At 38.4% G+C, this 22,608-nt stretch overlaps 1 protein-coding gene across 8 annotated transcripts in view; it reads right to left on the reverse strand.

The window, feature by feature from the left end:
- Window positions 1-22,608, reverse strand: part of Imp (IGF-II mRNA-binding protein) — a 31,435-nt gene that overhangs the window by 4,605 nt on the left and 4,222 nt on the right. Inside the window, exons 1-4 of one of the 8 annotated variants that reach the window (XM_068303596.1) lie at window positions 19,939-20,157; window positions 17,730-19,017; window positions 934-1,107; window positions 26-400 (exon numbers count right to left, since the gene is read on the reverse strand). In XM_068303596.1, coding sequence (XP_068159697.1) covers window positions 26-400; window positions 934-1,107; window positions 17,730-17,842 — 662 coding nt within the window. In that variant the 5' untranslated portion in view covers window positions 17,843-19,017; window positions 19,939-20,157. The other 7 variants (XM_068303594.1, XM_068303592.1, XM_068303593.1 and 4 more) reach the window with 7 other exon arrangements.

Genomic DNA, 22,608 nt, shown 5'->3' on the forward strand with positions numbered 1-22,608 from the left:
TTAAACAATTATCATTCCTACTCACCCTTTATTCGTTGAATTAGCCTCCTGCTGCATTACTTCAAGGATACGTTTGCATGCATTGGTGCAATTCTCCGGATTACCATAGATCGTTATCGATTTCTCTAATGAGCCAACATTCTCCTTTCGATGGACATCGACACGAGCCCGGCTCTGTTGTGTTATGGTCCGTATAGTACTACCCTGGCGTCCAATGATGGCGCCAACCATTTCGCTCTGCACTAGAATTCGTAGCGGAAAGTCCGCTTGACGGCCAGGGCCCGGCATTCCCGGGTACGGATTACGCTGATTACGTTGACTGCGACGTTGATTCTTATCCAGTTGCTCAGCATGCAGTTTGCTGCCCTCAAATTCGACGCCGTTTAGACCACCAGCAGCTCTATACACAGAAGAAGATTATAAAAAATATATATATTAATATTATATTGAAAATTCTCAAAAGGTGTTTTAATTTTTTTTTTTTTTTTTTTTTTTTTTTTGATTTTGTGTGTACGACAATAAAAAGTGTAAAAGATATTTCATTCATCTATTGAAATAATGCAAAACATAGGTCAACATATAGAATGAAAACCAAAAAAAAGGACATATGGAAAGATTTAGTAGCCACACACAATGTGCATCCCATTCCCTACTCGCCTCCTGCACAATACTTTTCTTCCCATCATCAACCATTTCTGCCCCGCTCGTCATATCAACCACCAACCACTCAACCCACAAACTACTAATCCCTTATCATCATATACACACACACTATATATGCAAAAATCAGCACTTAATACTAGATTTACGCGAATATATTCAAATTCTATTGAGATATATACTATATGGGGGGTTAGCTCCACTTGAATTTCGTAAATCTGGTATTAAGATTAGATAGTTGATTGGTTTTGGGTGTTTTTTGTTTCAATGTACCTTTGCGCCTGCTCAGGATTTTCGAATGTTATATGTACTGTTTGAGTATTTTGATCCTTAATAGAAATAGCCTCACATTGTTTGACGATGCCATAGGGCTTCAGTAGCGGTTCGATGTCTTCGAAACGTGTTTGCAGCGGTATGCCGCTTATTAAGATTTTTGATGTCGTAACACTGTGAAGAAAATAGCGGTAAAAACACACAAAAGAAAAGAAAAACAAAACACAAAAGAAGAAATGTAAGAAAAGCACAAAGAAAATGTAAAAAAAAAGAAGTAGAGACAATAAGAAGGAACCATAAAAGTAAAGGAAATTAAATTAAAAAAGGAAAATGAAGAAAGGAAGCATAAGTAAAGTGAAAAAAGGATTAAAAGAAGAAAGCAACAGAGCAGCGCAGCTAAACATCTAAAGAATGGCTAATAATGAGGGGGCGAGCATGAGACAGCATGAGAAAATAGGGAGAACTTCAGACAGAAGAAAGTAGGAGTTGAAAAGAGCCGGCAGGAGATTTCAGCGGACAGTTTGGGAGCCAAAGTAAGAATGAGAGAGAGAGAGAGAAAGAGAGAAACACTAAAAAGAGTAGATAGACGAACGAACAGCAGGTTAGGCAGGCGCAACGGTATTTCTTCCTAGCTGCCCTAGCGGACCTCAATGCGATACTCAATCAAAGTGCATCTGACAAGGAATGGATTGCAGTATTGTGAGTAAGGCGATATGGTAAGTAAATTATATAGCTTTTTAAGCAGTATTAAAGAATATAAACAAACTACACATAAAACTAATTAAAGAAAGCTAGTTAATAGGTGTAAGGTAATAAGTACTACTAAAATGCATGCAATTATAATGATGATATGCATGGAACTAACGGTTCTTATTCGCCTTAAGAACAAATTTAGATTTTCCCCACCAATCTATCTGTTAGTACGATTATTAGCCAATCCTATCCTAATTTTTCTTCTTGTGACTCTTTTTAGTGTTCCAGACAATTGAAAAACAACAATATTAACAAATATACACACACACGCGGCTAACTTACACAGCACACAAACAACAACAACATGTTGCCAATTTTCATATACAGCAGCAACGGCAGCAGCAAAGTTGGAGGAGCCTATGACGACGACCACGACCACGACGACGACGATCTTCAGCCGCTACTTCGACTGAAGGCAAAACGACGCTTGGAATGTTGCACATTTAATATCGTGTTTATTTTTCTTGGAAGTAATTTCACTCCGACTCCCAGCTCCATCCGTCGTTGCCGCCACCGCCACCGCCACCGCCACTGCTGCTGGAGCCAAAAAATATAAAAAAAAAAAAAAAACAAAAAACAAACCAGCACAAACAAGAAGCAAAAGAAACGAGGAGCAAAAGTCGAGATGCCGCCACCGCCGTCTGGTGGCTTTAGACTCTCCTCTATGGCTCTGGTCTGGACTCATTTATTTTTTTTTTTTTTTTTTGGTGCGTCCGCGTTTTCTTTTCCTCGTTTTTTTTTTACTAAAGAACTCATTTTTTTCAAAATTCCTCGACTTTTATGAATGATGGCCTGGATGAACTCAATTGCTGTCAAACTGTGTCAACTATTAAACAAACTGTAAGGTTAACATGCAAATTTTAATCATTCCTCCCCATTTCGGGGTGGCATTTGTTTTTGGAGCCTGCAGAATGCTAAGATTTTTTACCTCTCTCTCACACTCCCTCTCTCTCTCTCTCTCAAGCAAACAACATTCCAGACTTGGCGATCTTTGCTACCTTTGTTTTGAGTTGTTGTTGTTGCCCTAAATACCCTAACTAAACCGAGTATATACATACAGACACACATACATAGATTTATTTTGATCCGAATTCTTTCTAATCTGATCTGATGATTAACTTAATCTTAAAATTGACAATTGCAAATACATATGTATGTATGTATGTATGTATATTTTTCACACCTCAATTTCCGAAGAAGGGTCAAGTTCATAAGGGTATAGACACAGTGGGATAAAGACTTTTTCTGCAAAGGTTGCACATTTTTTTTGGACTTCAAGAGGTTTGTTATTCCAAGAATTAAAATCGAAACCGGTCACCAACAACAAAAACAAATCATACAAATTTCTGCGGCGCTTGCTGTTTGTACTTTTTTTCTTCGTTTTTTGTTTATAATATCGCGTAACTTCTTCTTGTTTTCCTCAAAGTATGTATGTATGTACATATGTATATATGTATGTATGTACAAACACATTTAACTGTTGCGACTGCGTCAAAAAAGGAAATGCTTTTGTTGGTGCAGTTGATGCTGCATGGCATGGCATGCAAATGTCAAATTGCAATTTCTGTTGGTCTACTATCCAATGAAAATGCAGCTACACACTCTCGCCCTCTCTCTCGCTGTCTCTCTCCCTTTCGTCGTCCCAAGTGCCGGGCGCCAATTTGAGTCAAATGACCTAACTCACACACACACACACTCAGACACCTGAAGAGCTTTTCTGTTATCAATGCAGGCATGTTCCTGTGTCTCTCTCTCTCTTTTTCTCATTCTCTTTCTGTTTGTTGTGTGTTGGTAACTCTCCCCAATCAATAATCGGTGCTGCTGCTGCTGCTAGCTCAGTTGGCGTTGGCGTCAGCGTCGTTTGGTTGTTCGTTTTATTTATATATTTATCTCACTCACTGCACTCACACACACACACATGTTGCAGTGGCGGCGGCGGCTTTGCAGTTGTTGCTTCTTTTTTTCCCCCTTCAATATGGTCTTTTGTTTTTGTTTTTCGTACTTTTTAAACAGTTTTATGAATGAAAAAGTCAGAAATCTGTTGCTGTTGCTGCTGCTGTTGCTTTTTATTGCGCACACACGACACACGCACGCATACACATTGCACGCATGGTTGTACTCACACACACACACACCTACGTACATACATATGTATTAGAAGAGTTCTATTTCCATAGCATTCCACAAGTTGGCGGCGACGGTCCCCATTTACCGTTAGAGGTGGTTTGGCCATTTTTTTTCTTTTTCTTTTCTTGTTTTCTTTGATATTTATTTACTGCTGCTGCTGCATCGTACGCGAAGTAACGCTTATCTATTTTCCAGTCTCCACCGCCCCATTTAACCTCTGCAAACCGTTGCTGGTCTTTACCACCTCACCCCTCCACCTTTTGACAAAAAGAATTTCTCTTGTCAATACGTGCATACATATGTATGTATGTATGTATATTGTTACGTTTGTGTATGTCTGCAAGTCCATATACACGAGAACAAACTTGTTTTCCCCCAGAGGCCTTCGGCGGGCGTATCGCAGTCAGAGAAACGCAATAAAAACAAAAAACAAAAACAAATGCAACTAACTGCAAAACTATGCGCGAAATACATACATATGTATGTACATATGTATACATGGACAACGGGCGTCACTCGACGACCGTCACACGTCACTAGACGACGACCATCAGAGTCGGCAACGGCGGCGGGCAGCGTTGTTGTTGTTGTTGTCATTATCGTTTTTGCATTGTGTTGTTGATTTGACCCAAATTGGTGTTCGACGACAAAAAAGCATACACACACACACACACACACACTCACATACGGATACGCATAAAAAAAGAGACAGAGACCTTTAACAGACTACAGTGAATACTGGCAGAATATTGATGAGCTAAAAGCAGAAACATCCCAGCCAAAATATTTACATCCTAATGATCCGTAAAGATATTTTTGAACATAACTTTTATATTTAGTATAGTATTTCATCGAATTAAAGGGAAAGATAGAGGGTTAGTTAGCGCCACTAAGTACGTAACAAGAGAGCAATAGCAAGCGCAGTAGATGTGGCCCATATTGAGCAATTTAAGCGCCAAAAGAAGAAGAGAGGGAGGTATGGGAGATGTTGTCCCTCCCCCGATGACCATATGGGATTATGTATATCTCTCCCTAGATTAATATGGAGATACTAAATTTAAATTCTAATCGAATGAGGGAGAGAGGACAACGACTGATTTGGACACACAATCCACCATATGATTTTGATAATAACTAAGATAATAAACAAATGTAGGTACACCCTATACATTAATGTGGTACAATTTCAGATGCAGATTTTATCAGACAATAATTGATTACCATTTCAAAGTTGGACTTTGAATAATCGCTGCTGCAGCAAGGAAACCCAACTCATTGGTTGACAATTGACCTACTTTACTTGGTAACAAACTTCTTCTCCCGTCCCGTCCTTAAGAGCTAAAGAAAACTTTATTTTCATTAATTGTCAAATTGTTTCCTAACTTGACATTATTAGAGTTCAGTATTGCGATTGCATTTCCAAAGCGGTCACTCTCTATCTATGAATGGGGCAAAAGGGAATTTTTGATTGTTTTATAGATGGTTGTGGTCGTGTGAATATCTGTGGTAATTTACCAACATTGAAGGAATGACAACCATATAAAAAATGAGCCTAAAAGCCTGCAATGTATGACATGTGAAGAGAATAAAGGCATATACACACACACACCCACCCTCATATAAACACAGACACAAACGCAAATATACTCACCGATCAAAATAGCGTATAAGTGATTGTTTTTGTTGTTGATAAATATATGAAAAATTGCTGTTGTTGTTATTATTGTTGTTGTTGTGGTGATGGGTATTGTTGCCGCTGTTATAGTTGTTGTTGTTGTTGTTTGTGGTATTGAGTCTGTTGTGAATGTTGTTGTGCATTTTTGATGCTATTTTTTATTCCTTTTTTGTTTTCTTTCTCTAGTTGTTTCTTCAAGGCACAAAGCACTAAATCTGTTATCTCTCTTTCACTTAATCGCTCTCACTCTCTCTCTCTCTTAATCTATCTCTTTCGTTGTTTTTTCTTTACAGTTTGCACCAAAAAAAAAAAAGGCAGCTATTAAATTAAAGAGACATTAGTTGGCGCACACACACACACACAACGCTACAACAAAGATTATGACGTAGCGGCGCCTCTGGCACTGCCTTTCGACCCTCACTCTCTTTCGCACTAGCTGAACCACGCGCTCGGCTCGCTTGTTAAGCACAAGTAAAATAAATTTAAAATTAAAAAACAAGAAAAAATAAATCGCCAAAGGCAAAAAAAAAAAAGCAGAGGTACTGATATGGATGATTCTACTTGTTATTCCGTGATTTCGTTTCGTTTTCAGTTTCTACTGTTTTTTCTTATTCTGCTTCGTTTCTTCGTTTTTTTTTTTTTACTTTTTACTTTTTTGGTCACGCGTATGGGATTTGCTTAGATTCTCAACTCTAAATGTGTTTTACATGACTCACACACAACACCCAGAAACACGCATCGATCGGAGCGGTGGCGGCGGGAGGCGGCGCTGCCTATCGATGATGGCTGCTCTCTTTCTCTCACTCTCTCTGTGTGTCTGCTGTTGAGCAGTCTTTGATTGTTGCTATCGGAGGCCAAAAACAGTTACATATATGCATGTTTACACGCGCCTTAAAAATATTATAGATTTTTCGTCCAATGTTGAACGTGTTTGCTCAATTAGCATGCCAAAATGAATGCACCCCGCCGCCTGTTTCTTTGTCCAGAGTTGCCACCCACTTTTGGAGGCAAGTGTTGAGAGCGAGCGCCTAAGCAGTGACAGAGCAAAGTAGGTCAGTTTAGCACTTTAGCAACAGCAACTAGTTGGGCGTTTTGAGTTGCCGTTAAGAAGGCGGGCGGCGGCATAAGGTGACATGGGTTAGGATGAATGTGGAGTGTTAGTTCAGATTGCAACTAAATTGATTTTTATTGTCAAATGCCGTTTTTTTATTTCTTAATAGGGAAAGACAGAGAGCTCAATAGTGCCACAGACAGTGGGAGGAGATGGCGAAGATAGAGTTTATATTTCATCTTCATCTCCCTTCCTTTTCATTGCGAGTGGCATAGCTTTGGCATGTTTTGTTAGGCGAGAGGGGAGTAAAGAAAGTCAGCGACAGAGAGAGAGAGAGAGAGCAAACAGAAATGCCAATGCCGGGGTCCAGCTTTAACGGTACAAAAATTGTCTTGCATGTTGTTGCTTTCTTCGCATTTGTATTTGCACATACATATGTACGCATGTTTTTTTTTTTGTTTTTGGCACGTATGTGTGTGTGTGTGTTCATGTCCATGTGTGGGTTTTTAGATAAAGCCTCCAGCACACGACACATCCCAAAACGTTGTGAAAAAAAAAAGACACGACACACAATTGTACTTTTTTTTTTTTGCTCACTTTTGCTCTCTTCCTTTTATCAAGCACACATCGCAAATTTCATCTATTTTTGTATTCGTCAAACACTCATCACTCACTTTTCTTTCAAATGTAATGACGTAAAAAGCGGGAGGCTATGGGCGAAGGGGATATGGCAGAATTTGATGTGGCAGAGGAGTATATAAATTGCGTTTAATACATCAAGAGTATCACCAAAAGGTTAGCACTACACTTTTATGTTGAAATTATTTTTAAATAAAAAATCTACTTAGTTATGGTTTTACTTTTATATTTTTATTATATTTTTGTGTTGTTTTTGAGTTAACTATGCCGCGTATTTCCGAAAAAGACGACCGCAAAATGCAAAGAGCATTTAACTACTGAAAACTAAACTAAAAAAAAAGCAACACACACACACACGCACTAGCAAAGCCACCGACACCGAGAGAACACTCTGCTGGGGCTATGACAAAGAGCAGCGCGCAGCAAAAGCAACGGCAAAATGCGAATGAGACAACAACAGCACAAACTTACATACATACATGCATACATATTTATGTGTGATGTACATATGTATATGTATATCTTTACACACATACATGCATCGCGAAGGAGAAGGAGACCGCAAAGTCGCGAAACCATAGTCTGTCAATAGGGGGAAGAGTGGAGAAGTGGCTTGGTATTGCAAAGAGAGACAGAGAGAGGTAGCAACTGGCTCCCGACAGAAAATCAACTTCGGCAAACTGGCTAATTTTTTTTTTCTTTTGCTTTAGAAATACCGCTAAGCATGTATGCCTAAATAGCAATTTTATGGCTAGTTTTTCCATTTGAAAACACCTTCATTATAAAAAAAAAAAATTAAGTATGTACACATTTCAGAAATTGAGCACATTTGTTGGTCATTTGCATCTTAAGATTGAGGCGGGTTTGATGAGGTTTGTTGGTTTTCTGCTTTAGATGTATGTACATGTGTATGAAACCAACATCTCTAATAAGAGGGCTCTTAATTAGGTAGATTAATGGCAAAATTGATAATAGTTATGTACGTATTGTAAAATTTGATCAATTATCTAATTTTGATTTCCAATTAACCTGACAACCCTATTTTGGTTGGTTTGTCGCCCGTAGCCGTTTTTTTTTTTTTTGCTGGTGATATCAAGTGTATCGCGCGTCGCGGCCGCCACTAAAAGCCGGCGTATGCTCTCTTTAAAAATTGTTGCGCTTTTGCTAAAGTTCGATCTTTTCTCTTTTTATATTTGGACTGTTCTCTTGCGATGCTTTTTTTATGTTATGCTCGTGCATGTGTGTGGGAGGAGTGTCAGGAATGCTCTCTTCAAGCTCTCTCTTATTCTCTTTGGAATTTTCTCTTATGAAAAAGTGCAACAACTTGATTACGTCACGCATTGCATGCGTCGAAGACGACGTCAACTATTTGTTATTTCCGGTCAGATATCTGCACTATATGTTTGTGTGTATATTATACATATTGTATGAATGTGTGTGTGTGTGACGTGTCGTTGGCTAAATATTTGGCGAAGTACATGCGTTTGTATATAGACATATGTAAATACATACATACAGCTGCGAACTTAAAAATAGCACCACTTGCTGAGGTAATGTATTCAAAGGATTCCCTAGGCTTATTTTAAGGTTCTAGGAACATGTGAATATGTTTTTGAACGTAAAATACTTTCTACTAATGAAAGCAGAAAAAAATTCTATCAAAATCCAACGTTTTCAAAGATTTTTACAAAAACCTTGATATACTCAAAAAATACCCGAAACTAAAAATAGCACCACTTTTCAAATATTTACTCAAAATTAAAAAATAACAGAAAAAAACAAAATTCATTAACAAGTTATGATCAGATATTACAAATAGTATTAAATAATAAACTTTTTACTTTGTTGCATTGCCCTTATTGGCAATAACCGCAGCACATCGTCCTAGTATTGAGTCAACCAGGTCTTGACAGCATTTGACCGTTATTTTTGCCCAGGACTCTTGGATTACTTCCCAAAACTTCTCAATTTTTGTTGGTAATGAAACAGCAACTGCTTTTTTAATATCAGACCAAAGATTTTCAACGAGATTTTTGGTCTGGTGACTGTCCCAGCCACTCAATTACATTCAGATAATTCGCTAAGCACCACTTCCTGGCTTTCTTACTGGTGTGCTTTGGGCTGATGTCCTGTTGAAAGGGTCATATTAGCTGTATTTTATCCTCAGCGTATAGTGGCAACACCGTCTACAAGAGATTTACATGAACTTGCTGATCCATAATCGATTTGTGGACTGATATGTAACCGACACCATAATAAGACTAACAGCCCCATACCAATGACACTGATTCTAGACTCTAGGGTGAATTTGGAGTTGAATTCCAGGTTCTGTGGACGCCAGAGGTATGGTCTATAGCCTTTTCTACGATATTTTACAATTTTATTTTCATCAGTCCATTGTACGTTCCTCCAGTTTCGGACAAGCCAGTTCTCATGATCTTTGACCAACTTAAGGCGATTGGCATTATGTCTAGCGTTCAAAAGTGGAGGCTTTCTTCGACTGGAATCTTTTGAATTGATCTTCCGGAGGTAGTTGCGAACAATTTGGACCCTAGTTTGGGGCTTAAAGTCCTTTTTAAGATCTGTTAGAGCCTTAAAAGAATCCTTATTGCTCTCTCGCATTAAGGGACCGACTTCTTGCTGCTTCAGTCTTGGCTTTCGTCTGCGAGTTGAAGGCTTCTGTTTCAAATAGATCGCTATTCGGATCACTCTGTTGGAAGTACCAACCAGTTTTCCATCTTCAAGACCCGATTTTTTCTCCAAAACCTGGTTTTGGATGACGTTTCGCTTTTTTCCCGGGGCAGTGTTTTCCCCGACCCATTATATCTAAAAGTCTCGGATATTTTGTAGTACTGTTGCCTTTAAAATCGACTTTGAACCAGGGACTGTTAAATATGTGTTTTTTGCTATGCAATTCTGCGAAATTTAACGGTATTTTGCAAAATACTGCAAGTGGTGCTATTTTTAGTTTCGGGTATTTTTTGAGTATATCAAGGTTTTTGTAAAAATCTTTGAAAACGTTGGATTTTGATAGAATTTTTTTATGCTTCCATTAGTAGAAAGTATTTTACGTTCAAAAACGTATTCCATGTTCCTAGAACCTTAAAATAAGCCTAGGGAATCCTTTGAATACATTACCTCAGCAAGTGGTGCTATTTTTGTTCGCAACTGTATATAAAATCTATTTTATATACTTATGTACATATGTATATTGACCGCAAAAACTGTCAAGTAAGAAAAAATTAAAAACGGTAAAAACAGTTGTAAGTAGTCAGTTAAGAGCTAAGGTAAAAGTAAGGAGGCACAGTCATTTGGTAGTCAACTGCCGACGCAACCGTTCGCTCTGCTGCTGCTCTTACTTCTGCTGCTGTTGCTGCTGGCTGCTTTGCTACAATTTTGGCAGTTCAATGGCCTTAAAGAAAAAAAAAAACAGCTTACAGCCGGCCGAGTTGTTGATCGAGAATTGCTGATAGTGCGACGAAGACTTGCGGAGAGACGGACGGACGAACTGGTGGCAATATTCTTCTTCTCTTCTACCACTAAAAGAATAAAAAAAAAAAAAAAACTAATAACAAACGGTAGCCGACAAAGAAATGCTGTTATCTCTTTCTCTATCCCGCTCTTTTATGAGAGCGGTGCTCGTGCTTTTAGCAGGGTCGGGCAACAAGAGAGCCAAAAAGAAATTTCGTTGTATTGAAGCGACTACTTTACACTGTGCGAAATGTGAGACACAATAAAATTCTGTTTTTGTGCTTTCAAAAATTTTGCATAAGAATTTCGGCAATCGTTCGGCTCAAAGGCATCATAATTGTCGAAAGTGGTCGTCCTTTGGGATGTTTGAGAACCCGGCCCTGCATTAGATTGCGGGACCGTGTGCGCCGATGGCTGTTGCTTTGAATGGCGAACGAGCTTTGCTCTTTCCCTCAGAGCTTTGGAGCTTTTAACACTAATGTGTCCCATACAAGTTCAAGTATTTACATACCTTTCAAAATAGGAAATCATAAGGAAAAATATGCAAACTGTGCTTAAGTAGCTAAACTAAATTGGGCAATATGAGGGATATTTTAAGTTTGGCCTCAAAGAATGAATTCTTTATACGCTGTTAATGCAGAATCTAAGACATTTATCGAGATGTTTCTTTTAGAGTTTAAGAATATCGTATTGTTTTGGAAACTTTGGAAGGACAACAGCGGTGATATGCTGTTTATTGCTGGTGGGACACACACACACATACACACATCTGTATATGTATCTGTGTGTAGAATGCAGCTGCTGTTCTGCAGAATGACCCTATTTTCCATGTTTTTGGCAGTGGTGAAATGCTTTCTTCCTTGCCGCAAAAGACCGCCGTTCATCGCTGGTGACACCAAAGAAGAAGAACAAACAATGGGTCCAGCTGTACAGCAATTTCGCCGTTCATACGCATCTATGTATACACATACATACATATGTATGTACATACTTTTGCGGGTATGTAAATGTCCATGCACACATACATACGTACGTAACGTGAGCACGCAAGGATCAAGGAGCAGGACATCAAAAATAAGGTAAAAGGGTTGATCGCAGCAGCAGCAGCAGCTGGTGCCCTTTACTCTGCCACAATACAATAAAGAAGAAAGTGATCGGCGAACCGGTGAAATAACGGGGTGTTCCACACCAAAAAGAAAGTTGCAAACGAGGCCAAGGATTCGCGGAAAATAAAGAAACGGTGGTGTCTCTTCACACATACATACATATACATACATACATATATGTTTATGTGAGTTATTTCCGCATTTGGCTAATACACGTGTTGCAACAACAGTTGTTGGTTAACGCGGTTAATGATAGAGACACAACAGACAGAAGACAAGATCATCCATAAAATCCATTTTTCTATCTTTTTCTCTCTCTCTGGCTCTCTTTCTTTCATTGGGTACAGATTCGCTAAAGAGCATTTTGGTTGAAAAACTAAGCCAGCAGAGTAACACGAATCTCAAAATTTTAACCTTCGCCTCTGGTATGTGTGTGTGTGTTTGAATGTATGCGTTTATGTGTCTTTGAATTCTTGGAAATTTCTAATGAACACAAACACAAAAAGGAGCACACACAACAAAAAAAAAAACAACATGTATGTATGTGTGTGTGTTGTGTGTAGTAGAACAAAAACTGAAGAAAAAACGAAACCGAAATAATGTGGATCAAACGCACGCTATCAACAAGCGGAACGTGAGAAGAGCCATGAGAATCATCAAGTAAGGCACAAACTTAAAAAAAAATGAAGAAAAAACACATACTTAGGTATGTGTGTGTGTGTGTGTGTGTTGATGAGGGCATGTGCGCCGACGCAGATGCCGCATTAAGTAAGCATAGAATGAGAGAAGAAGACTTAATGCAAAAGGTAGATTAGATACGCCTCCCCCCACCGCCGCATTCACAATTCCTAGCACAAAGTTTAAGGCCCCCAGACAGGCGAGGCGAAGTGGTTCTTAAAAGGATAAAGAAAGCTTAACATTGCAATGCATCCCTCACATAATTGTAACTTATAGTTCGCATCATCGTGCATAGTGATTGAATTGAGAAATTTGAAGATGTGTGTGTGTGTCGTGTGTGTGTGTGTGTACGCATGTGTGTTCTAGGTTAGGGCAGGGCAGGGCCTACCTGCTGCTAAAATTAAACTCTACCTGCGCGCGCTCTTTTTTTTTTTTTTGTTGTTTCTTTTGCCAAAAATTTGCATCCTGTTTGTGCCTGAAAGCCAAAGAAACCAAGAAAAAAAAAGGAAAAGGAAAAGATTTGCAAAGAACTTGGCGTCCTTCTACTCTTCCGCTCTGCAAGAATACAATCTCTCTTAAACAATTCAATTCGACGCCTCCCACATCTCTCCTCCACCGCCCCTTCCCGGCACTCCTTCACTCGACTTCAATATGGGCCAGCGCAAATGTAGGTAAAGGTAGGTAAAGTGTCTGCCTCTGTCTGTACTTGATTTCATTCAAATATCCATCGATTCTATAGCATGCACACACACATACTAATATCCATTATATACATATATAATATATAAACCTGTGTGTTTTTTCCCTTTTTGGTATTTTGGAAACGAGTTTTGTCGAGAACACGCGGGGGGCGGGAGAGGGGGCGAGCAATCTCGCTTGAATGAAGCATAGTAGTAAAGCCAAACGTGTACCAAGGTCAGCACAACAAACAAAAAATAAGCAAACCAAACCAAAACGAGTCTAATGCCAAGTGAAGAGAGAAGGAGAGAGATAGAGAGAGGCAGAGAGAAGTGCACAGAGAGCTTTGTAGAAGAGCAGCTGCCAGAGTGAAAGAAACTAGCCAAAAAGGATCGCGGGCGAAAGATGCCTAGATAATCATCATCATCATCATCATCATGATCAAGCCAACATTCTTCTAATCTTTTACCCAAAAAAAAGGATCTTTTTTGGTTTTTTCTTACTAATTTGTCTGTCAATCAAAGGAGTTATGAGCAGGCGAAGGACCCCAGTTTTTTTTTTTTTTGTTAATCGATGATGGGAATCAAATTTGCTACGACTCATTGTGGTATCTATGCGAGCGATTGCCGCTAAAGATTAGGGGGCCACCCCTCCCCTACCCTATCCCCCCTCCCCACCCTTCGCTGCTAACAAGCGAGCATAAGTAGCAACACAGAAAGGAAAAAAAGACAACGGAACACAGAAGATAAAGAAGCTGATACACAATGATACATTATATGTACTTATATGTGGTATATGTACATACATATGTGTATACGCCAAAAGGCTTTGAGAAAAGAAAAGGGTTGCGCGATTAGATCCTTGCCAGATGAATTGGCAAGGAATAACACTCAGAGCGCTCCAACTACCTTAGGCCCTATATGTGCGTCTGTGCAAGTGAACAAACATTAGAAAAAAAAAGGATGCCAAGCAATTCTTTCGTATAATTAAAAATGTTTGAGCACAAAAACTGACAGCAGCAGCCAAGGTACGCCGGAAATGTGAGAAACTTGTTTTCGCCTAGAAATGAAAGGAAAGAAAACAAAAAAAATGAAATGAAAAAGAAACCATCAAGCGGCAAAACCCGGGAAGGGAAAAACAACGCGAACGCGTTAGAGTCCCTAAGATCCTAAGGCTAAAATTCATCCATATAGGTACATATACATATTTTCAACGCCAACTCCAAGAGCACACTGAGAAACTTGATCACACACACACACTCGCACACACACACACACACACACACACACACACACACACACCTTAAACATGAGCTCACTTTTACTGCGGGGAGCTTTTGGGCCAACCCTTTTGGCATTTTCTAAGCAACTTCTCCTGGCAACGACAACAGGATTGGAACGGAGCGGAGCGGAGCGGCTTGTTTTCTTTGGGGGATTAAAGCAAATGCTACAGAAAAAGATTTCATCGTCGTCTTCTTCGCCGTCACACACATCTGTTTGGTGTGTGAGATTTTTTTTTTTTTAGATATTGGCAAAAGGTTTTTTTCTCTCTCTCTCTCTCAAGTCTAGAGCTTAGCCGATGTTGCAACAAGCGGCTTAGCACTTCTTTTCTGCCTTTTTTTACCCACCCATCATATTTGACCGTGACGAGATTATGAAATATGCTCCTACCTCTAGCTAGGGGGCGGAAACTATGGATGCCATTAGAAGAGATCAAGATCAATATGTTGACTGCGAAGTGAGAGAGAGCAAGTGGGGCGTAGCGGGGGAAAGCTTCAACTTCAACTTTCTTTGGAAACTTGAATTGCTAAAATGGCATTGCATTCTGGGAAATACAGTTCCATTTACATTTTACCGAATCAGCGGGAAAATGAAAACCCAGAATTTCTTTTGAAAATGTTTTAAATATTGCACTTTTTTTGTGTTAATTAATTAGGTAGTGTTAGTTAGGTAGAATATATACTATAATAGACTGTGTTAAGGTCTAGAGTCTAGAAGCAAATCAAATTAGTTGAGTTATATAGATCGAGAATGATATGGAACAACATTCTTAACTATCCTAGTCTACTAAAGACAAATTAGGTGAATAATAGACTTGGAAAGTTAAAAACACCCCCGACTGAACTGCTTAGGTCTCTTAATCTAAAATATCAAAGAAGTTAAATTCGGCTATGCCGAAGTTTATATACCCTTGCAGTCCTTGACAATAATAATTTCACATGTTCAAAATTTGTTTTCTGCAACTCAATTCATTAATATACAAACAAAACAATTTTACTCTTCATACTATGTACAATTTGTTCTTCTTCTTCCCTCATTCCCTAAGCAAAGCAACGCACGCATACACATACAGTTTATGTAGCGTTGCGTCTGTGTGTGTATGCATGTGCTCTGTTGATTTGATGATGACGTAGTAGGCAGCAAGCAGAGCTGCCGGCAGCGATTGAACCGATTTATATAGACTGTAACTTGTGTTCTATTTATCCGATCAGGGTCAAATTTTGGGATCTGAGATTTTATATCAAATTCTATTATATTGGTGAATTTCATGGGGATACTCCAATTTTTGCAAAAATTTTTGTTCCAGAGCTATATGATATAGTAGTCCGATCCCAAAGATTTTCATACTTTATCTCACCCGGGTAAAAAAAAGCTCCCAAAAAAATTTCATCCCGATAGCTCTTAAGATGGCTGAGTAAAACGCGTACGCACCGACGGACAGACGGACAGACGGACATGGCTATATCGACTTAGCTTCTCATGCTGATCAAGAATATATATACTTTATGGGGTCGGAAACGTCTCCTTCTGTGCGTTACAAACATCTGACCAATTTTATAATACCCTCTGCAAGGGTATAAAAACGGCCTAGACTCTAGAAGCAAAAGGATAATAAAGGGAGCGCTAATATTGATCTGGAACAATATTTATGCATAACTATCCTCGGCTGTTGAAGTGTCTTTAAGTCCTAGGATAGGAAGATCACAACTATTGTAAACTGCTTAGGTCTTTGAGTCTATGGTCTAGAGAAAAATTGAATTAGGTGGATAATTTTTATCTAGATAAACGGGAAGGATCAGCAACTTTCCTAGAATGCTTAGATCTTAATGTCAGGCACTTCAGTCGCCAATTCATCAGCATAGATTTGATGATTTGAAATTTTCCATTTTATTATATTTAAGGTTGATGCTGAGAGTTTTTTTTTTTTGGCAAATTTCTTATGTTTTGATAGCCTTTTTAGAAGGGGAACCCTCGATTCTTTATCCTGATGGTGATGGATGCTGCTCAGTGTGCGTGTGAGTGTGATGTGTGATCTTGTTCTGGCTACCTTCTTCTCGGTTGTCATACACAGCATGCGGCGGCAAGTATATCAATTTTGTCAGATCAGAGAGGGTTGAGTAGTGAGGAGTCGCTGTTGTTGTTCCTCAAGCTAAGGCCAGTTAAGGGCGGTGGCAAAAAAAAAAAAAAAAAAACACAAAAAAGGGGTGTGGTAGTGGTAGTGTGCGCCTCTCGTGGAGTTGAGACAGGAGGGTTGGGTGGGTACACAGGTAGTAGGTACTAGAGAAACTCCTTTTTGGCCTTCTTTTTTCATGTGACAATGATAATAGGCATTTTTTTTTTTTTTTTTTTTTTTGACTCCCAGTGGCTCTTTCTCTTCGTCGTGTTTACTTACACCACTTGAGCTTAACTCTCGGCAGCAGTGGACAAAGAGTTGATGAGGGTCAGGCAAAGATAGGAGTCGTCGTTGTCGTCGTCGTACTCCTCCTCCTCCTCTTGGCTCTGGGTTTGAGAGCATTTTTTTTTTTACTTTTGCTCTTGTGATATGCCCAATTTATCACAGGAAATTAGCTGCTATTTAGCAGCGTTGTATGTCCAATGTGGTGGAGTGGCAAGGGGAGGCATTAGGCCAGGAATAGGGTAAGGAGTAGAGTATTAGGGGGGTAGGGTACCGTATAGCTGCGGGTGTGTGCCACTCTCACTACTGCGTGTGTGTGTGTGTGTGTGTGTGAGGCAAGCATCATGTTATTTGGCGTGATAATTTGTGCAATTGTGGATAGCAGCGGCATTTCTAAGACGAAGGATCTTTGTATTTTTTTCTTTCTTTTTGCCTTGCTACTTATTTTGCCAGGGGTCTATTGCGGCGCCATTTTGAAAAAGGAACCCTCAAGGTTCTACACACTCATCATCAGAGTGTGTGTTTTGTGTGTGTGAAGTATTATTTGTATGTAGGAAAGGACGATTTCAAACTAATTAGCGTTTTGTGGGCGTTGAAATCTGATAGCAATGAGAAAAAATTAGCAACAAAATGGTCCTCGAAATCGACTACTTCCCCTAACTTTTCCCCCCATCATCATCTTTCGATCTAATTAACAAGCATTATACAAACAACAAACATTTAGGATAGAAAACAACTAATTAAACTACAGAAAAAAAGGTAGTAAAGGGATCCTCTATATAGGAGTCTAAAAGTTAAAGAGGAAAGAGCAGAGACAAATGATTCATAAAGTCCATCTCTCTTTCACTCTTTACTTTGCATATTATTAGAAGGATATGGGGAAATGTGGGAGATGATGATCCTTAAGTATTTATTATTAGTTAATTCGATTTATGGTACATACCTTGAGGTGCCAGCACCTTCCAATTGCTGTCGATCCAATGGCGGATCGAAGATTTGTTCACGATCTTCCTTCGACAATTCCAAATCGGCAAATTGATCCAGTTCGGAAGCCATTTTTATTATCTTTGTTTTTTGGTTGGGGGTGTCTGTGTGTCCTTTTTACGTTGAATATTATATTATTATAATTATATTTTGTGATGGCTTTTCTTTTTCTTTTTAACGAGTTTCGTAGCTCGCGACTTTCGTGCAAAAAAAAAAAAATTCTATATAATTTCTATATTATAAACACAACAATTTCGTTTACAGAACGCACGCGTTTTTCTTTGTTTTTATCGTTTTGTTTAAATGTTTCAATAAAGTTGTTGTTTTATTTTGTTTTCCTTTAAGCCGATGTTATTTCGTTTCAACTTTAACTTTTCTGATTTTTAAAACACTTGAGAATTTCGAATTCCAAAACGGGGTGTTGGGTCGATGGGTCAATGTTTTGTTGGGCGTTCTGAATTGGGCGTAATGATTTTGGGTATTTTTCTTTTTTGAGTTTGTGGTGTGGAGTTTCGTCTTTTCCAATAATGCAAGAGAAAAAGAAAAACTTGAGAGTGTTTGTTTGTTTGTTTGGTTTCGTTTCGTTTCTTGTTTCTTTTTTTAGTTCGATGGAATGTGGTGATGGCGTTTGGGGGTGGGGAGGAAAAGTTTGAATGAACTGCGTGTTGCTTTGATTGTGGAAGGGAGATGAAGGATGTTTTCTGTGTTGTGTGTCTTCAAAATGAATCTTTTTGAATTTTGGCGCTCAGTTTGCACATTGATTCATCGCCCTGAATCTCTTAATAATGATCGAATGCTGATGATAATGTTGGATCTTTTCTTTTTTTTTCTTCGTTAATTTTGATGTTATTGACGATGATGATTATTCCGTTTTCGAGTGACTGTGACTGACTTTCTGCTGATTATCTTATTTGAATATGAATTTATGTATATATATTTTGTATCTACTTTGTTTTAGTGCTTATGCATTGCTTTTTTAGCGGTTTTGCTTCTCTTTGGATTTGGATGCGCGTTCTATATATATATATAAATATATATAGTGGGCGGTCTTTTTTTTTCTTGTTTTAGGAGAGCGGTGAATTTAGGTTTTCTTTTTGTTGTCTTTTTGGTTTTTTTTAGAAATTTTTGCTCGAAACTTGATTTAGTTTTTTTTTGTTTATCGTTTTTTTTTTTTTTTTGGTTGATCCGTTTTGAAATGAATTATTCGAAGATTTCAGTGTCAATTTAGCCAAAGAATTAAAGTTAACCTGTAACGACAGAGAGAAAGAGAGAGAGGGAAAAGATAAATTAGTAAAAAGGAACAAGAAGAAAAGTACACTAAGAGTTCGAACTATGGTTTTAATATTATAGAGCAATAATTGGCCTAAACGGTCCTTAGTCTATATTGATGTAGGCACACAGATCTTTCGTATACCTTTTTCTCTATTTTGGCAATAATCGTATTGGACTAGAATACTAATTGAAAGGGAGATCAAGATTAAGAATGCAGAAAGTATAAGGAGGACTCGCTGAATGTTGCATGAAGGGAGAATTTTGGCGCGCCGCAAAAATGTAAACGCGAGCCCACTGTGTTTCGCGGCGTGGGTGACGAATTTAACAGCTGTTGCAGTTTCACGCTCTTGCACTGATCAGTAGCCGGCCGGCAACGTCAACGCAGCCGTGGCAGCAGCAGCGTCAGCGTCAGCAAGCAGCAGAAGCTTTTGCTTTCGTCATCAGCCCATGGATTGAGACACACGCACACACACACACAAACACACGACGCGGGAGAGGCAGCGTGAGTGAGTGAGAGTGAGAGAGCGGCGACAGCAAGTAGTGGGCGGCGGGGATGGTTTGGTGGGGGTGAACCCCCAGCATTAGAAGAGCTGCGTGAGAGAGCTTTTTTGGCTACTGCGACGACGAGGGAAGCGCCGTCGTTACTGTTGCTGCTGCTAACTCTGCCGCTGCCGTCGTCGTATTGTCATGTTGACTTTGATCTTGGCTCGTGTGTGTGTGTGTGTGTGCGTCTATGCGTGTATAAGTATGATTGTTTGTAAGTGTGTTGGCATTTTTGTTTTTGTTTCTTTGCTGTTTTTTTTTTTCATTTCGCATATGGCTCAACACGACAAAAAAAAAATACCAAAAATAAAGACAAATTTTGTTGAAATTTGCCTCATTATGATGTTGCTTACTTTTGTTTTTAAGTAGTAGTAGTTGTTGTTGCTTTTGTTGTTGGTGGTTAGCTTGCTTCTTGTAATTCTTGTTCTTTATTTTGTTGTTAACTTTATGTGCTTTTTGTTAGTTGTTGGTGTTGTTGTGGTTTTGTTGTTGGTTGAATCTTTACTGAGTTATATTAGAAGAGCGCCCGCTGCTACGATTTGCAGATGATGTCAGAGTGCCTTAAAGAAAAGAAATTTTTGCGTTTGCGTTTTGTCGTTTTCTTTGAGTGCCGTTTTTTTATTTTCTGCGTTTTTGGTTTTATCTTTTTGTATTTGTTTGCGTTTGGGTTAGAGCGAATCGTGCCGCGTGTTGTTGCAGTTGGGGACAAAACCAAAAAAAATGAAACTTTTGAATTAATTTTAATTTTTTATTTCTTTTGGTCACACTTTCAGCTGCTGTTGTCGTTGTTGTTATTGGAAATTTCAATGAAATTTTTGGCACATCAAAAAAAAAAACACAAAAAATTGTTTGTTGTTGCTGTAAATGCAAAGTTAAAAAAAAAAAAAAAAAAACAAGGAGATAGCAAAGAAAATATATGCTCGCATATACACGCACACACATGCACAGCATATAGACGCATACATACATACATATATTTAAACTAAAATATTAAGACATGCAAACACATGTACGTATATAGCGATATAATGTAAAGTCAAAGTCAAAAAAAAAAAAAAATAGGAAAGTGAAGCAAAAAAAAAAAACGGTAAAGTAAAAGTCATAGACAGATGAATGTGCCACGATTAATTAGCAGCAGCAGCCGCAGCAACAACAACAACAAACAAAATTCAATAGGGATATAGATTTGCCGCCCGATTGGTATTATTTGAAATTAGTTTTCTCTCCGCCGCCACCTCGCCAAAGTTCTCTTCTTTCGCTTGCTTTCTCTCTTTCTCACTCTCTAGTTACGGATATTACGTTTACCGGATATACGACGGATACGGATACGCGCGCGTAATCAAACAAAATTTAAATTAAACTCTTGCAAAAACCAAACAACAAAAAAAAATTAATATATTAATAATAATAAACCAAAAGAAACGAAACAATACCAAAGTTTTAACAAAATGACAGTAAAAAAAATTAATGCGAAAATTGTTAAACAAATTTTTTCTTCTGTGTGTGGACTTTTTTTTTCTTCTTTTTTTGTTCTTTTTGGTGGAATTTTGGTTGCAACTCGCGACGAAGACGAATATGTTGCTTACAGTTAGGAACGTTTTCAGACACTGAACGGCGACTGCGCTGCTAGGCAGAGCAGCGGGGCCAACCAATTTCTCACTCAAAACAAAACTCAAAAGCCCAAAAAAAAAAAAAACACGCACAGACACACACACACACACACACAAATACACAAAATTCAATGCGAATGTACGACGCGCGGACGACGTCGACGCTGCCGAAAATTCCTATGCCAGCAGAATTGAGAGCAAAGAGCCAACAGCAGCGGCAGCAGCAGCAGCAGCACGTCAAAGGCAAAGGCAAACGCAAAAACAACAACAAGAAATATACTAAAGTGTTGGTGAATGAGTGTTTATGTATGTGTGCCATTATCTGTATGTGCCAGTATCTCTGTGAATGTATATATATGCGTGTGTGTTTGTGTGGCCTTTTGCCGAAAATTTCTATAAGCGTAGACATTGAGCAAAATGAGAAATGAATTGAGAAGTTGAGTGTGTTTTTTTAATATTACTCAATCCATATATATATGTATATATATATATATCTGTGTGTGTGTGTATATTCACATAGATGTGGTACATTGTATATGTGAAAATTGATAAAATGTGTTAGAACCATTTTTTATTTATTTTTTTTTGTTCTTACAAAATGGCAACAAATTAACAAACAATCTTCTAATAATTTTAAGAAATTTGAACCATTTACAATGGGAAATTTAGCAGCTTTTTGTTTAAGATTTTAAAGCATTTACTTGGAAAACTTTTCGTAGCGGATTTTTTTTTTTTTTAATCTCACATACATACATATGTATGTATGTACATACATACATAAGTTTTTTTTGTAAGCCAAATATCATGATTTTGATGGGTAAATTCTTTCTTGATTTCTATAACTAAATTTGATTTACTCTTCTTATTATTAATCCTATTACCTCAAGATAAATGTAAATGTGAAGCTTAAGTTTAATTAGCAACTTGCCATTCCTTTAGTTAACGTTTTAGGCTAAGCTAGATGATAGTTAAGACATTAACACAGGAAATCAAACGAAAAGGACTTTTTTTTTTTTTTTTTTGGTTTGATCAATTAGCGCGCAATCTTCTCTGGGTAGATGGGAGATCTTCAGTTTCTTGAGGATATTTTTCTTGAGCTTAGCAACTTCAAGTCTCTTGCCTTGCTCCCCGCGAGCTAAGCGACCCCCCTTGCCAACACACAAACACACATTTGAGTCAAGGAGCCATAGAAAAATTGGCTCACAGATAAAAACACGCGCGCTTGTTGTATTGTCCCCCCTCTCTCAATCTCTCTCTCTCTCTCTCTCGCACTTCTTTCACTAGACTCTCCCCTCTATGAAAAGGAAGCCTAAAGCCAGAGCAGAAGTACATACATACATACATATGTATGTACATGTATGTACATATGAATGTGTGCGAGTGTGAGAGACAGATGCCAGGATAATGTTGCGG

Source organism: Drosophila tropicalis, unplaced genomic scaffold (assembly GCF_018151085.1).
Source record: "Drosophila tropicalis isolate 14030-0801.00 unplaced genomic scaffold, ASM1815108v1 contig_158, whole genome shotgun sequence".
Taxonomy (NCBI): Eukaryota; Metazoa; Arthropoda; class Insecta; order Diptera; family Drosophilidae; genus Drosophila; species Drosophila tropicalis.